The following is a 15935-nucleotide window of genomic DNA, read 5'->3' as shown; positions in this document are numbered from 1 at the left end:
GTACAGCACTAGGAATATAGTTACTATTTTATAAAAACTTTGAATGGAGTATAAATGGAAAAATTATGAACCACTATGTTATATACTTGAAAGTAATATAATATTGTAAATCAACTATACCTCAATTAAAAAAACATGAAAAGTGAAATAAAAGGTATGACTGTAATAAAAACATAAAAAATGAAATAAAAATTTAAAAAACCCACCAAAATTGTATTGATTGAATCTTTAACTTCCGGATTCCAAGCATGGCAAGATAAACAACCAAATAGTATTGCTTTCCTTCTAAAAAAAAGAAAAGGTTGCTGGAAATGCTGTTATTCCAGAAATCAAAACTGGCTCTTCTTGGAGACTAATTCTTTTTTTTAAAATTAATTAATTAATTTATTTATTTTTGGCCGTGTTGGGTCTTCGTTTCTGTGTGAGGGTTTTCTCTAGTTGCAGCGAGCAGGGGCCACTCTTCATCGCAGTGTGCGGGGTAGACTAATTCTTATATAATTTTCCCAGCTGAGGCAGATCCTGGCAAGGAATTTAGTGACCAGGTATCCTGATCAAGGATGGGCTTTGTAACCCTATTGTGCTGGGCCCATCCTCAGGAGGGTTAAAAAAGAACATTTATGTGTTGAAGCGCCCCTTACTAAATCCCTGCTTTCAGGGAAACCAGAGCGTGAGTAAAGGATAAGTCATGGGTCATGATACAACAAAGGCAGAGAGAAAATAAAACAAGGGCGTCACAGGCACCATCACATGCACTTGCGGAAGTCTGTGGCTTTGGCACCCCTTTTTCAAGTATACTCAGAAATAAACTTAAATATCAAAATAATTTAAAGGTTAATGTCATGAAAAATAAAAGTACATATTCTGATTTGTACCATGGCAAAATTATTACCACCAAAAACAGTAATGAAATCAATTACACAGACTAATAAGAAAAAAATTTTAAGGTAAATATTATTTCCTTCTTTAAACTGACACAATATTTTCATCTATATTTCCAAGATTGCTGAATAAATTGAATATAAGCGGTCACTGCTACTTATACAAAGATCATATTACAAACTTAAAGAATTTCTAAGATATCTTTTTGATACCTCTGGTTTTGTAATTTACAACAAATTATGGGTTAGTTCTTTGGAACGTCAATTATATTGACTTAATTTTCTATAAGATCAAAATGGGTGCAAATATGTATCTCTATAGTAGTAAATATCACATGTAGCAATTAACATTTTTCTAACTTAAGATGAATTTTCCTCAACACAAGCAAGAACAGCCTCAGAGAGTCCATCAGAATGCATCCTGAAGAGACTGAAAGATTTCCACTTACTTGAGAGAGAAGAACCGGCTCGTGCTGACACATGACTGTGTTCCGGTTGGCTTCCATAAAATACCTCTGTGTGTGTCTCCGTTCCCATTCCAGCTTCTTCTCCAAGGTCAGCTGGGATGCGGATAAATTATCTACATACTTCATCATGACATCTGATATCATGGAGCTGACTTCTACAATATCTGGGCGGGTTTCTGCATCAGGAGTGAGGCATCTAAGGGAAGATAACCTAATTACAGCCCTCTAGTCAAAATCGGGACCAGGCCACGGGGTGTGAAGGGCCAAGTTTAAATTCTGCTGTGTGTCCCCCATGATGTTTGCACCCAAGAGAACCCGGGCAAGGTGGACATCAAGCATAGCTTTGCATCGAAGACCTCTCAAAAGGCATTTGGAAAGTTTGGGGAGGAGAGGGAGCAGCACTGTTCTCTTTGCAGCTAGGCTGGTGGGCAAGGGTTACAGGCTGCACAGGAAGCTGCTCCCAGTCTCAGGATGGGCAGGTGGGGTCTGCATCTTCTTGTGTAAGTGGTTATTTTCTAAAACCACTCCAACTCATTGGCCAGTTAAACAAAGAATGATCCCAATAATATAGGCCCTGATGATCACACCTGATGCACCAAAAGGAAGGCAGGATTCTTGGGGGGTGGGCAGATAACAACATTTTGGCCTTTTCCAGCTGTATAGGGGCAATGTCAACAACTTTGATTAGTGAGAGTCTTATAAAGCGTGATGTCATAAAAATAAAATTCAACCCAGTTACTTAGAGGTTTAAGGTGTGCTTCATAATTTTTAACAGTAGATAATTTGACAAATCACATGCTAAAAATTTTCTCGGGGCTTCCCTGGTGGCGCAGTGGTTGAGAGTCCACCTGCCGATGCAGGGGACATGGGTTCGTGCCCCGGTCCGGGAAGATCTCACATGCCGTGGAGCGGCTAGGCCCGTGAGCCATGGCTGCTGAGCCTGTGCTCCGCTACGGGAGAGACCACAACAATGAGGCCTGCGTACCACAAAAAAAAAAAAAAAATTCTCGAATTTTGGCAGTAGGAAATATCAATCAGCCTGCTAAAGGGAGCATTGTTTCTGTCACAGCTAAACACTAAGAGAAGGCTATTCTAGATGCTTGTGTAACCAATTATGAAGATCACTGGTTAGCATAATTTAAAACATTCTGGTCCTCACTACAATATTTGTCTATCTTTTTAATTCAAAAGCTCTAATTTCAATGAAGTTATGTGTACTTCTCAATAAAATTTAACTTATTTGGACTTTGACTAAAATATCTAATTTTCACATCTTGTATTTGATTTAGCAACCCAAAGTTAATACAACTTTCAACTATACTAATGTCTCCAGGCAAGACTCAAGAATTATTACTCACAATTACTATTAATAACAGAAGTGAAAATAATACTCTAACTTGTTATTTTTCTAATTATTTGTCCTTGAGTTTTCTTTGCATTTATTTATTTATTTTATTTTTCTTTTATTCTAAATTGTAGATGATTTACAATGTTAGAGTAGTTTCAGGTATACAACATAGTGATTGAATATTTTTATAGATTGTATTCCATTTAAAGTTATTATAAAATATTGGCTATAGTCCCTGTGCTGTACAATATATCCTTATATCTATTTCATATCTAGTAGTGTACCTCTTAATCCTCTTCCCTTATCTTGCCTCTCCCCCAACCCCTCTACCCACTGGTTTGTTCACTGTATCTATGAGTCTGTCCTATTTTGTTATATTCATTCGTTTGTTTTACTTTTTAGATTAATATATGTGATAAGATACAGTATTTTTCTTTCTCTGTCTGACTTAGTTCAATTAGCATGATACCCTCTAAGTCCATCCATGTAGTTGCAAATGGCAAAATTTCGTTCTTTTATATGGCTGAGATAATTCCTATGTATTTTATTCTTTGTGAAGCAACCATAAATGGCATTATTTTCTTACATTCTCTTTCTGAGAATTCATTATTATATGTTGTTTAAAAATCAAGAGATTTCCATATAATAATGTTGTATCCTGATTTACTGAATCACTTAGTAGTTCTAATAGTTTTTTGGTGGAGAACTTAGGGTTTTATATATATAGTATCATGTCATCTGCAAATAGTGACAATTTTACTTTTTCCCTTCCAATTTGGATGCCTTTTATTTCTTTTTCTTGTCTGACTGCTGTGCCTAGGAATTCCAGTACTATGTTACCTAGAAATGGTAGAAATGGTGAGAGTGGGCATCCTTGTACCTGATTTTAGAGACAATCTAATGATAACCCTGCTGGTATCCTAGGTGGTAGGGCTAGGGTTTTTGTTTTGCTTTTTGTTTTCAGTACGTTAAATATATCATACCACTCCCTGTGGCCTGCAATGTTTCTGCAGAAATATCAGCTGAAAGCCTTATGGAAGTTCCCTGTAACTGACTGTTTTTCTCTTGCTGCCTTTATTTTATTTTTTTTCTTTTTATTCTTTTTTTCTTTATTGGAGTATAATTGCCTTACAATGGTGTGTTAGTTTCTGCTTTATAACAAAGTGAATCAGCTTTACATATATATATACTTATATCCCCATATCTCCTCCCTCTTGCAGCTCCTTCCCACCACCCTCCATAACCCAGCCCTCTAGGTGGTCACAAAGAACCGAGCTGAAATCCCTGTGCCATATGGCTGCTTCCCAGTAGCTATCTATTTTACATTTGGTAGGGTATCTATGTCCATGTCACTCTCTCACTTCATCCCAGCTTACACTTCCCCTTCCCTGTGTCCTCAAGTCCATTCTTTACATCTGTGTCTTTATTCCTGTCCTGTGCCTAGGTTCTTCAAAACCATTTTTCGTTTAGATTCCATACATATGTGTTAGTATATGGTATTTGTTCTTCTCTTTCTAACTTACTCCACTCTGTATGACATACTCTAGGTCCATCCACCTCATTAAAAATAACTCAATTTCATTTCTTTTTATGGCTGAGTAATATTCCATTGTATATATTTACCACATCCTCTTTATCCATTCATCTGTTGATGGACACTTAGGTTGCTTCCATGTCCTGGCTATTGTAAATAGAGCTGCAATGAACATTGTGGCACATGACACTTTTTGAACTGTGGTTTTTTCAGGGTATGTGCCCAGTAGCGGGATTGCTGGGTCATATGGTAGTTCTATTTTCAGTTTTTTAAGGAACCTCCATACTGTTCTCCATAGTGGCTTTATCAATTTACATTCCCACCAACAGTGCAAGAGGGTTCCCTTTTCTCCACACCCTCTCCAGCATTTATTATTTGTAGATTTTTTGATTATGGCCATTCAGACTGGTGTGAGGTGACACATCATTGTAGTTTTGATTTGCATTTCTCTAATGATTAGTGATGTTGAGCATTATTTCATGTGTTTGTTGGCAATCTGTATATCTTCTTTGGAGAAATGTCTATTTAGGACTTCTGCCCATGTTTGGATTGGGTTGTTTGTTTTTTGATATTGAACTGCATGAGCTGCTTGTATATTTTGGAGATTAAACCCTGTCAGTTGCTTCATTTGCAAATATTTTCTCCCATTCTGAGGGTTGTCGTTTTGTCTTGTTTATTGTTTCCTTTGCTGTGCAAAAGCTTTTAAGTTTCATTAGGTCCCATTTGTTTATTTTTGTTTTTATTTCCATTTCTCTAGGAGGTGGGTCAAAGAAGATCTTGCTGTGATTTACGTCATAGACTGGTCTGCCTATGCTTTCCTCTACGAGTTTTAAAGTGTCTGGCCTGACATTAAGGTTTTTAATCCATTTTGAGTTTATTTTTCTGTATGGTGTTAGGAAGTGTTCTAATTTCATTCTTTTACATGTAGCTGTCCAGTTTTCCCAGCACCACTTATTGAAGAGGCTGTCTTTTCTCCATTGTATACTCTTGCCTCCTTTATCAAAGATAAGGTGAACATATTGTGGGGGTTTATCTCTGGGCTTTCTATCCTGTTCCATTGATCTATATTTCTGTTTTTTTTGTCAGTACCATAATGTCTTGATTACTGTAGCTTTATAGTATAGTCTGAAGTCCGGGAGCCTGATTCCTCCAGCTCCATCTTTCTTTCTCAAGACTGCTTTGGCTATTTGGGGTCTTTTTTATTTCCATAGAAATTGTGAAATTTTTTGTTCTAGTTCTGTGAAAAATGCCGTTGGTAATTTGATAGGGACTGCATTGAATCCATAGATTGCTTTGGGTAGTATAGTCATTTTCACAATATTGATTCTTCCAATCCAAGAACATGGTATATCTCTCCATCTATTTGTATCATCTTTAACTTCTTCCATCAGTGTCTTATAGTTTTCTGCATACAGGACTTTTGTCTCTGAAGGTAGGTTTATCCCTAGGTATTTTATTATTTTTGTTGCAGTGGTAAATGGGAGTGCTTCCTTAACTTCTCTTTCAGATTTTTCATCATTAGTGAATAGGAATGCAAAAGATTTCTGTGCATTAATTTTGTATCCTGCTACTTTACCAAATTCATTGATTAGCTCTAGTAGTTTTCTGGTAGCATCTTTAGGATTCTCTATATATAGTATCATGTCATCTGCAAACAGTGACAGCTTTACTTCTTTTTGATTTGGATTCCTTTTATTTCTTTTTCTTCTCTGATTGCTGTGGCTAAAACGTCCAAAATTATGTTGAATAATAGTGGTGAGAGTGGACAACCTTGTCTTCTTCCTGATCTTAGAGGAAATGGTTTCAGTTATTCACCATTGAGAAAGATGTTGTCTGTGGGTTTGTCATATATGGCCTTTATTATGTTGAGGTAAGTTCCCTCTATGCCTGCTCTCTGGAGGGTTTTTATCATAAATGGGTGTTGAATTTTGTCAAGAGCTTTACTGCATCTATTGAGATGATAATATGGTTTTTATCCTTCAATTTATTAATATGGCTTACCACATTGATTGATTTGCATATATTGAAGAATCCTTGCATTCCTGGGATAAACTCCACTTGATCATGGTGTATGCTCCTGTTAATGTGCAGTTGGATACTGTTTTCTAGTATTTTGTTGAGGATTTCTGCATCTACGTTCATCAGTGATACTGGCCTGTAGTTTTCTTTCTTTGTGACATCTTTGTCTGGTTTTGGTATCAGGGTGATGGTGGCCTCATAGAATGAGTTTGGGAGTGTTCCTCCCTCTGCTATATTTTGGAAGAGTTTGAGAAGGATAGGTATTAGCTCTTCTCTAAATGTTTGATAGAATTCGCCTGTGAAGCCATCTGGTCCCAGGCTTTTGTTTGTTGTAAGATTTTTAATCACAGTTTCAATTTCAGTGCTTGTGATTGGTCTGTTCATATTTTCTATTTCTTCCTGATTCAGTCTTGGCAGGTTGTGCACTTCTAAGAATTTGTCCATTTCTTCCAGGTTGTCCATTTTATTGGCATAGAGTTGCTTGTAGTAATCTCTTATCATCTTTTGTATTTGTGCAGTGTCAGTTGTTACTTCTCCTTTTTCATTTCTAATTCTATTGATTTGAGTTTTCTCTGGTTTTTTCTTGATGAGACTGGATAATGGTTTATCAATTTTGTTTATCTTCTCAAAGAACCAGCTTTTAGTTTTATTGATCTTTGCTATCATTTCCTTCATTTATTTTTCATTTATTTCTGATCTGATGTCTATTTCTTTCCTTCTGCTAACTTTAGGGTTTTTCTGTTCTTCTTGTTGCTTTAGGTGTAAGGTTTGGTTGTTTACTTGAGAGGTTTCTTGTTTCTGGAGTAGGATCATATTGCTATAAACTTCCCTCTTAGAACTGCTTTTGCTGCATCCCATAGGTTTTGGGTCATCAGGTTTTCATTGTCATTTGTTTCTAGGTATCTCTCAATTTCCTCTTTGATTTCTTCAGTAATTTATTGGTTATTTAGTAGTGTATGGTTTAGCCTCCATTTGTTTGTATTTTATAGATTTTTTTCCTGTAATTTGTATCTAGTCTCATAGCGTTGTGGTTGGAATAGATACTTGACACAATTTCAATTTTCTTAAATTTACAAAGGCTTGATCTGTGACCCAAGATATGATCTATCCTGGAGAACATTCCTTGAGCACTTGAGAAGAAAGTGTATTGTGTTATTTTTGGATGGAATGTCCTATAAACATCAATTAAGGGCATCTTGTGTAATGTATCATTTAAAGCTTGTGTTTTCTTATTTATTTTCATTTTGGATGATCTGTCCATTGGTGAAAATGGGGTGTTAAAGTCCCCTACTATGGTTGTGTTTCTGTCGGTTTCCCGTTTTATGATTGTTAGCATTTGCCTTATGTATTGAGGTGCTCCGATGTGGGGGCACATATATTTATAAATGCTATATCTTCTCTTGGATTGATCCCTTGATCACTATGTAGTATCCTTCTTTGTCTCTTCTAATAGTCTTTATTTTAAAATCTATTTTGTCTGATATGAGAATTGCCACTCCAGCTTTCTTTTGATTTCCATTTGCATAGAATATCTTTTTCCATCCCCTCACTTTCAGTCTGTATGTGTCCCTAAGTCTGAAGTGGGTCTCTTGTAGACAGCATGTATACGGGTCTTCTTTTTGTATGCATTCAGCCAGTCTATGTCTTTTGGTTGGAGCATTTAATGCATTTACATTTATGTAGTTTTCAATATGTATGTTCCTATTACCATTTTCTTAATTGCTTTGTGTTTGTTATTGTAGGCCTCTTCCTTCTCTTGTGTTTCCCGCCTAGAGAAGTTCCCTTAGCATTTGTAAAGCTAAAGTTGTAAAGCTGGTTTCGTGGTGCTGAATTCTGTCAGCTTTTGTTTGTTTGTAAAGGTGTTAATTTCTCCATTAAATCTGCATGAGATGCTTGCTGGGTAGAGTAATCTTTGTTGTAGGTTTTTCCCTTTCTTCACTTTAAATATGTCTTGCCAGTCCCTTCTGGCTTGCAGAGTTTCTGCTGAAAGATCAGCTGTTAACCTTATGGGGATCCCCTTTTATGTTATTTGTTGTTTTTCACTTGTTGCTTTTAATATTTTTTCTTTGTATTTAATTCTTGGTAGTTTGATTAATAAGTGTCTTGGTATGTTTCTCCTTGGATTTACCCTGTATGGGATTCCCTGCACTTCTTGGACTTGACATTTCCTTTCCCATATTAGGGAAGTGTTCAACTATAATCTCTTCAAATATTTTCTCAGTCCCTTTCTTTTTCTCTTCTTCTTCTGGGACCCCTATAATTTGAATGTTGGTACATTTAATGTTGTCCCAGAGGTCTCTAAGACTATCCTCAAATCTTTTCATTCTTTTTTCTTTATTCTGCTCTGCAGTACTTATTTCCACTATTTTATCTTGCACGTCACTTATTCGTTCTTCTGCCTCAGTTATTCTGCTACTCATTCCTTCTAAAAAAATTTAATTTATTTATTGTGTTCTTCATCATTGTTTGTTTGCTCTTTAGTTCTTCTAGGTCATTGTTAAATGTTTCCTGTATTTTCTCCATTGTACTTCCAAGATTTTAGATCATCTTTACCATCATTACCCTGAATTCTTTTTCAAGTAGACTGCCTATTTCCTCTTCATTTGTTTGGTCTGGTGGGTTTTTCCTTGCTCCTTCATCTGCTGTGTGTTTCTCTGTCTTCTCATTTTGCTTTTCTTACTGTGTTTGGGATCTCCTTTTCACAGGCTGTACGTTTGTAGTTCCTGTTGTTTTTGCTGTCTGCCCCCAGTGGCTAAGTTTTGTTCAGTGGGTTGTATAGGCTTCCTGTTGAAGGGGACTGGTGCCTGTATTCTGGTGCATGAGGCTGGATCTTGTCTTTCTGGTGGGCAGGACCATGTCCAATGGTGTGTTTTGGGGTTCCTGTGATTTTATTATGATTTTAGGCAACCTCTCTGCTAATGGGTGGGGATGTGTTCCCTTCTTGCTAGTTGTTTGGCATAGGGTGTCCAGCACTGTAGCTTGTGGATTCTTGAGTGAAGTTGGGTCTTAGCATTTACATGGAGATCTTTGGGAGAGCTTTCACTGTTTGATATTATGTGGAGCTGGGAAGCCTCTGGTGGACCAATGTCCTGAACTCAGCTCTCCCACCTCAGAGGCACAGGCCTGACACCCGGCCAGAGCAATAAGATCCTGTCAGCCACACGGCTCAGAAGAAATGGGAGAAAAAAGAAAGAAAGAAAGAAAAATAAATAAAATACAGTTATTAAAATAAAAAATTAAAAAAATATTAATAATGAAAAAAATAAAAAGTAATAAAAAAAGAAAAGAAAGAAAGAAAGAAAGAGGAGAGCAACCAAAGCAAAAAACAAATCCACCAATGATAACAAGCATGAAAAACTATACTAAAAAAGAAAAAAAAAACGGACAGACAGAACCCTAGGACAAATGGTAAAAGCAAAGCTATACAGACAAAATCACACAAAGAAGCATACACATACACACTCACAAAAAGAGAAAAAGGAAAAAAAACTCTATATATATAAATTAAAAAAAAAGAAAACATAAAGGAAGAGAGCCACTAAGTCAATAAACAAATCTACCCATGATAATAAACTCTAAATACTAAACTAAGATAAACATAAAACCAGAAAGAAATTATATACAGAAAGCAAACCCCAAGTCTACAATTGCTCTTAAAGTCCACCACCTCAAATTTGGGATTATTTCTTGTCTATTCACGTATTCCAGTGATGCAGAGTATATCAAGTTGGCTGTGGAGATTTATTCCACTGCTCCTGAGGCTGCTGGGAGAAATTCCCCTTTCTCTTCTTTGTTCACACAGCTCTTGGGGTTCGGCTTTGGATTTGACCCTGCCTCTGCATATAAGTTGCCTGAGCGTGTCTGTTCCCACCACACAGAACGGGTTTAAAGTAGCAGCTGATTATGGGGCTCTGGCTCACTCAGGCCAGGGGGTAGGGATGGGTACGAAATGGAGGGCGAACCTGTGGCAGCAGAGGCCAGCATGATGTTGCAACAGCCTGAGGCACACCATGCGTTCTCCTGGGGAAGTTGTCCCTGGATCACAGGACCCTGGCAGTGGCAGGCTGCACAGTTTCCTGGGAGGGGAGGTGTGGATAGTGACCTGTGCTTGCACACAGGCTTCTTGTGCAGAGAAGGTGCAAGCTAGGGATTCTTGTCCAGAGCCAGGTGCAAGCTAGGGCTTCTCCTCTGCTCAGTCAGTGGCCATCACCACCCTGTCAAGGGTGCGGTCAGAACCACAGGGGCTGGAGCAGGAGCTCTGAAGAATTTGGGTTTCTTCCAGGTGTGATGGCAGTCTCAGCCTTGGTTTGGGGTATAGATTCAGGGCCTGAGGGCTTAGGGTTGTACTTCTTTTCTGATTTCACTTTATCCCTGATGTGCTTGCTTGGCTAGAGGCTGGGTTGTGGCTGGAGGGGTTGGTATCACACTACTGAGCTGAGTTTGCTCCCTCCCAAGAGTGCACAGGGACACATGTGCTGGCAATGGCTGCCTATGCCCTGGTCAGAGGCAGGGCTGGGATCCAAGCCAGCTCTGTTCCCTCCAAGTGTGCAAACTCTTGTAGTTAGTGGCACACTCTGCCTTAGTGCAGAGCAGTGTTGGAGCAAGAGGGGCTACAGCAGGAGCCAGGTGAGGGGTGGGCGGGGGGTGTAATGCAGTAGCCCTGGCTAGCTTGTCAGAGCCCCTGGCAGTTTTCAATGTGCTGCCTCCACACTTTGACTGGGAGCAAGCAAGTCTGTGTGCTCTTCAAGAGCAGAGGCCCAGTTTCTTACAGCCCTTTGGTAAGCCCCACTGGGTTTCAAACCAGCTAAGGGGCTTGTCTTCCCAGTGTTGTATCCCAGGGCTGGGCTGTCCAATGTGTGGCTGGAATCCCTCACTCCCCAGGGAGGATCCCTGAGCCTGTGATGTCCCCTCCTCTCCTGTGTCCCTGCTAAGGGTGAAGGTCCCGACCACATCATTCTCCCTTCCTACCGGACTCCGTGTGGATCTTTCTTTACAGCCTTGGTTGCAGAAGAGCTGTTCTGCTTGTCCCCAGGTTGATTTCAACAAGAGCTGTTGTTTGGATGAGGGGAGGTGAGCCCAGCATCCTCCTAATCTGCAACTTTGATCTCTCTCTCCTTTCTTGGCTTTAATAACCATGAGTATAATATGCACGTCTTAATCAAATTTTAAGTCATTATCATTTCATGCTTTATCTTTATGCTATTTTTTTTCAAGTTCTAACAAAGGGGGCTTGCACTATGGTTATGACAGACATATTTGCTGAATTCTTACTTAACAAAGTTCAGTCTATGCATTTATTATATACAAAATAAGGCAAGAGATTGAGGAGACAGGGCCAACTACATAATTTGGGGGGTGTCCCACATAATTGTGAGGCCCCAGCAGGGAGTGAGGAAGTCAATCTCCCCTTCCCATAGTCCAGCATCCCAGTTGATGGTAGATAAGAAACCCCCCAAGATATTGCAACCTCCATGACAGCAGGATGCAATTGGTACCTGGATTAGAGGTCAGCAAGAGGCCCCCACTGAATCACCCTCCAAACAAGCCAGGGTGCCACCAGCCTGGTCAGGGATGGCCTCTTCTTTGTCCTACCTCAGATACAACAGGGCACCTACTCCACCCTGACCATCTCCTTGCCTGCCTCCATATCCTATGGGGGGTGAGGCATAAAGGTGGAACACAGTCCTCCTTTGCTGACACACCCAATCACCATACCAGGTAGAGGGCAGCAGCAATGGGACAGGGACAGGAAGGTGGAGCTGGAGGCCAGGCAGAGGCCCAGAGGGCTGGAATCAGGTGGCTGAGAACTTAAGCCAGGGAGCTGGAGGGACCACATGTACACTAGGGTCCAAGCCCCCAAGACACATGCTCCTTGTCCCATCAGACTTCACTTCTAAAACACAAATTCAAAGATAAAATTATTAAGAATTTCATGACCTTGAATACTGTATTCAAGTTTCTTACTTTCACTTATAATCACAAAAGAAGCTAAGTGTTCAACTTCACTTTTAATTAAATCTGGTTCCTCACGTTCACTTAATTAGCAAAAGGGATTAAAGCAGATAAAAATGCTCAGTTGACCAAGTGTTGATTATGACTACAAAAACCCCTTTCATTAGTGCAGATATTCTAAAGTCTTAGTCTGAATTCTAAGTTCTAAATTCTTAGTCTGCAGATATTTAAATTGATTCAAGGTACTGTCAGTTGAATTATCAGCTGAGCTTTTTATTTTTTTAAATAATAAAGCAATGTAAGCTAGTTTTACAAATTATACAGTTATATATTATGGTAAATGGAATTCAGAATGGCCTCTGTTCTGGCATTTAGTCATCTCCTCCTCTCCCAAAGCTACTCCCCTTCCTATGTTTGCCATCATCAGAAAAGGAACCACCTGGGAGATGCAGTTTAGCATCATAATTAGGCCTGCAGGCTCTGGGTCTGATTGTTGGGGGTTAAATCCTGGCTCGCCCTTTATTAACTCTGATCTTGGGTAAGGTTTAGCTTCTAAATCCCAGATAGCCTGGGACTATAATCTGTAAAATGGGATAATCATAGTATCTACTACATCAAGCTGGTATGGTGATTAAATGAAGCCATCCCTGTAAAGTGCCCAATAAATTAAAAAGAAAATCCACAATTTTCTTTCTCTTCCACCTCCTCCCTCATTCAACCAACACCAAAGCCTGTGGCTTCTACCTCCTAAATATTTCTCAAATCCGTATCATTCCCCTCTAATCCCATGGCTATTGGCGTATTTCATCATCACTTGCTTGGACCACTGAAACAGTCTCCTAAATGACACACACATCTCTTGTCCACCTCTGATCCATATTGTAAACTGCTACCAGAAAAATATTCCAAAACTGATGACATCACTCCTCTGCTCAGAATTCCTCAATATCCCCTCATGGCCCAAAAGGACAAAATTAAAACTCCCTGCATGTGATACAAGCTCCTCCTAAACTAGCCCTTACCTCCCTCCACAGCCTCACCCCCTCTTCCCCCCACAGCAACACACCAAATGCTCCTACTTGTTCTTTCCCAAACAGCCCATGGCTCACCTATGCCCCCATTTCTTGGTTATTTTATTCACTCTGCTTGAATTTGGTTTTTGCTGATTGTATCTACTCTTTCCCAAACCACATCCCTTATGTGCTTACCACTCTTTTCCAAGTCTCCATTAGGAAGACTTCTTGGACACCCTTAGACAGACTCACTGTCCCCCTTTTACATGTTCTTATTGCACTGTCTATATTTCAATACGTAAAACTACTGTAACCATTGTATCATAATGGTCTGTTTCACCACTGGAAACTGCAAACTTGTTGAGAGGAGGGACCTGTGTCTCCTTCACCATGATCTCCTCTGCATGTAAAATGGAATCTGGGTCCTGATGGGTACTCAGCAAATGAATGAATGAACAAATGAACAAATGAACTAAGCCTAACATCTAAGAATTTACCTGTCTATAACCTAAAATATTTCGGTATACACTTTTGGAATCTTAGGAATATCTCCTACCAGAAGTTCCAGTTTATCCTCATTGCTGTGAAATGCCTCCCTGCTTGGATATTTCAGAGAAATTCTTAAGAGCAACTGAATGCTTTAATGATTCTCTAATCAAATAAGCATAAAATCACGTTTTAGAAAAAACATCTGGGATATTCCACTCATGCTACCCACTTCGTCCCCACTCTACTCTGAGAAACCAGATGAAAGAAGTAAAGGGATACAATGTTCAACTGTCTTCATTTCATGTTTTAAGAAACAAAGAGGTGGGACTTCCCCAGTGGTGCAGTCGTTAAGAATCTGAATGCCAATGCACAGGACACAGGTTTCATCCCTGGTCTGGGAATATCCCACATGTTGCGGAGCAACTAAGCCCGTGCGCCACAACTACTGAGCCTGCGTGCCTAAGGCCCATGCTCCACAGCAAGAGAAGCCACCACAAGGAGAAGCTCATGCACCACAAAGAAGAATAGACCTACCTGCTCACCACAACTAGAGAAAGCCCGCGCGCAGCAACGAAGACCCAACGCAGCCAAAATTAAATAAAATTAAATCTTAAAAAAAAAGAAAAGAAACAAAGAGTTGAAGATAGGATGGAAAATGCAAAGATCCACTTGTCCTTAGAACTAGCCAAAACTAACTTCTTTAGTCCTTATGACTGCCTCTGAAACAAAGTGCCAGAGAGCTTATGCAACCAAGCACAGACAGAGAAAACTTAGGCAATGGGAATATTGTGTGCATAAAAGGAAATGTCCTTCCTTTACTTTAAAGCAAGTTCTTACTTTAGAAAGTAAATAGATAACATTCTCTTAACAGTGTACTGGAAGGTAAAAATAGTAATGCTGGTACTGAGCAGAGCAGTAAAATATATTTATTTTCTGCCTCAAACTCTTCAGGGTTACTAAGTTATTCTCCCAATTTAAAAGTCTGCTAAGGTAAGAAAACAGGAAATTGTATTTGTTCCCTAGTTCTTTTGAAACTTAATTTTTAAAATTATTTATTTATTTATTTATTTTTGGCTGCATTGGGTCTTCGTTGTTGGGTCTTCATTGCTTCGCGCGGGATTTCTCTAGTTGCGGCGAGCAGGGGCTACCCTTCATTGCGGTGCGCAGGCTTCTCATTGCGGTGGCTTCTCTTGTTGCAGAGCTCAGGCTCTAGGCATGTGGGCTTCAGTAGTTGTGGCACATGGACTCAGTAGTTGTGGCTTGCAGGCTCTAGAGCGCAGGCTCAATAGTTGTGGCGCACGGGCTTAGTTGCTCCGAGGCATGTGGGATCTTCCGAGACCAGGTCTTGAACCCGTGTCCCCTGCATTGGCAAGCAGATTCTCAACCACTGCACCACCAGGGAAGTCCCTGAAACTTAATTTTTAAAGACTGAAAATCCAAAGCAATTCAAGTATGTAATTGCATGCAACTCACAACTGATTTTGGTTTTATGTCAAATTTTCTAAAGATAAAACTTCACAATGTGAACCCACTGTCTTGCATAACTTTAAATGAAAACTATATCTGTTATAGGCTGCATACTGCAATCTTAATTTGTAGTCAGCTTTAAAATTAAATTGTCATTTCCTACTAATTATGGCACCTTAGTATTTTGAATTAAAAGTGTACTCAGAACATTTCATCTGGAGTCCCCTAATAGTGTTCATTCATCCTCTTAAACACTCTGGTGACAGGGAACTCACCATCCATCAGCAGCCTGCTCCACTGTGGATAGCTCTAATTCTGACATACACTTCCTAATGGCGAGCTCACCTTGGCCCCGCCCCAGAACTTCCATTCCATGGTCTTGGCTCCATTTGCTGAGGTTCCACATAATAAATCCAATTGTTTTCATATTCTCGATGCCATTCCATTTTCCCAGTTAACTGAAGTATTTTTTAAACATCTTACGATTGTACTCCAAAACTTGTTGACTCAAATTCCAGCCCACAGTGGGAACAACCCACTTCTTTCCATCAACACCACCACTCTAGTCAAAACCTCCATCATCTCTCAGTGGACAGCTGAACCTGGTTCTCCTTCCCACTCTCATTCCCTTCAGTCTATTCCCTGGAGATCAGCCAGAATGATCTCTGCTAAAGAAATTTTCACTATATCTCAATCTGTTAATAACCCTTCAGTCCTCTCCTCAATACTGGAGATAAAAATTCAAAACCCTCAGTGTGGCCTGTAGAA

General features: G+C 39.5%; 1 protein-coding gene across 1 annotated transcript in view; it reads right to left on the bottom strand.

Moving 5' to 3' along the window:
* Positions 1–15935, bottom strand: part of NEK10 (NIMA related kinase 10) — a gene marked incomplete at its 3' end in the record, with an annotated part of 310503 nt that overhangs the window by 135582 nt on the left and 158986 nt on the right. Inside the window, exon 26 of the mRNA XM_082847516.1 lies at positions 1328–1541. Within this exon, the coding sequence (XP_082703642.1) occupies positions 1328–1541 (214 nt within the window). The remainder of the gene's footprint in view (positions 1–1327; positions 1542–15935) is intronic.

This window comes from Leucopleurus acutus (assembly GCF_964270905.1).
Source record: "Leucopleurus acutus genome assembly, chromosome: 10".
Lineage (NCBI taxonomy): Eukaryota > Metazoa > Chordata > Mammalia > Artiodactyla > Delphinidae > Leucopleurus > Leucopleurus acutus.
The sequence above is the reverse complement of the archived record's forward strand: the minus strand, read 5'-3'. Positions and strand labels throughout refer to the sequence as shown.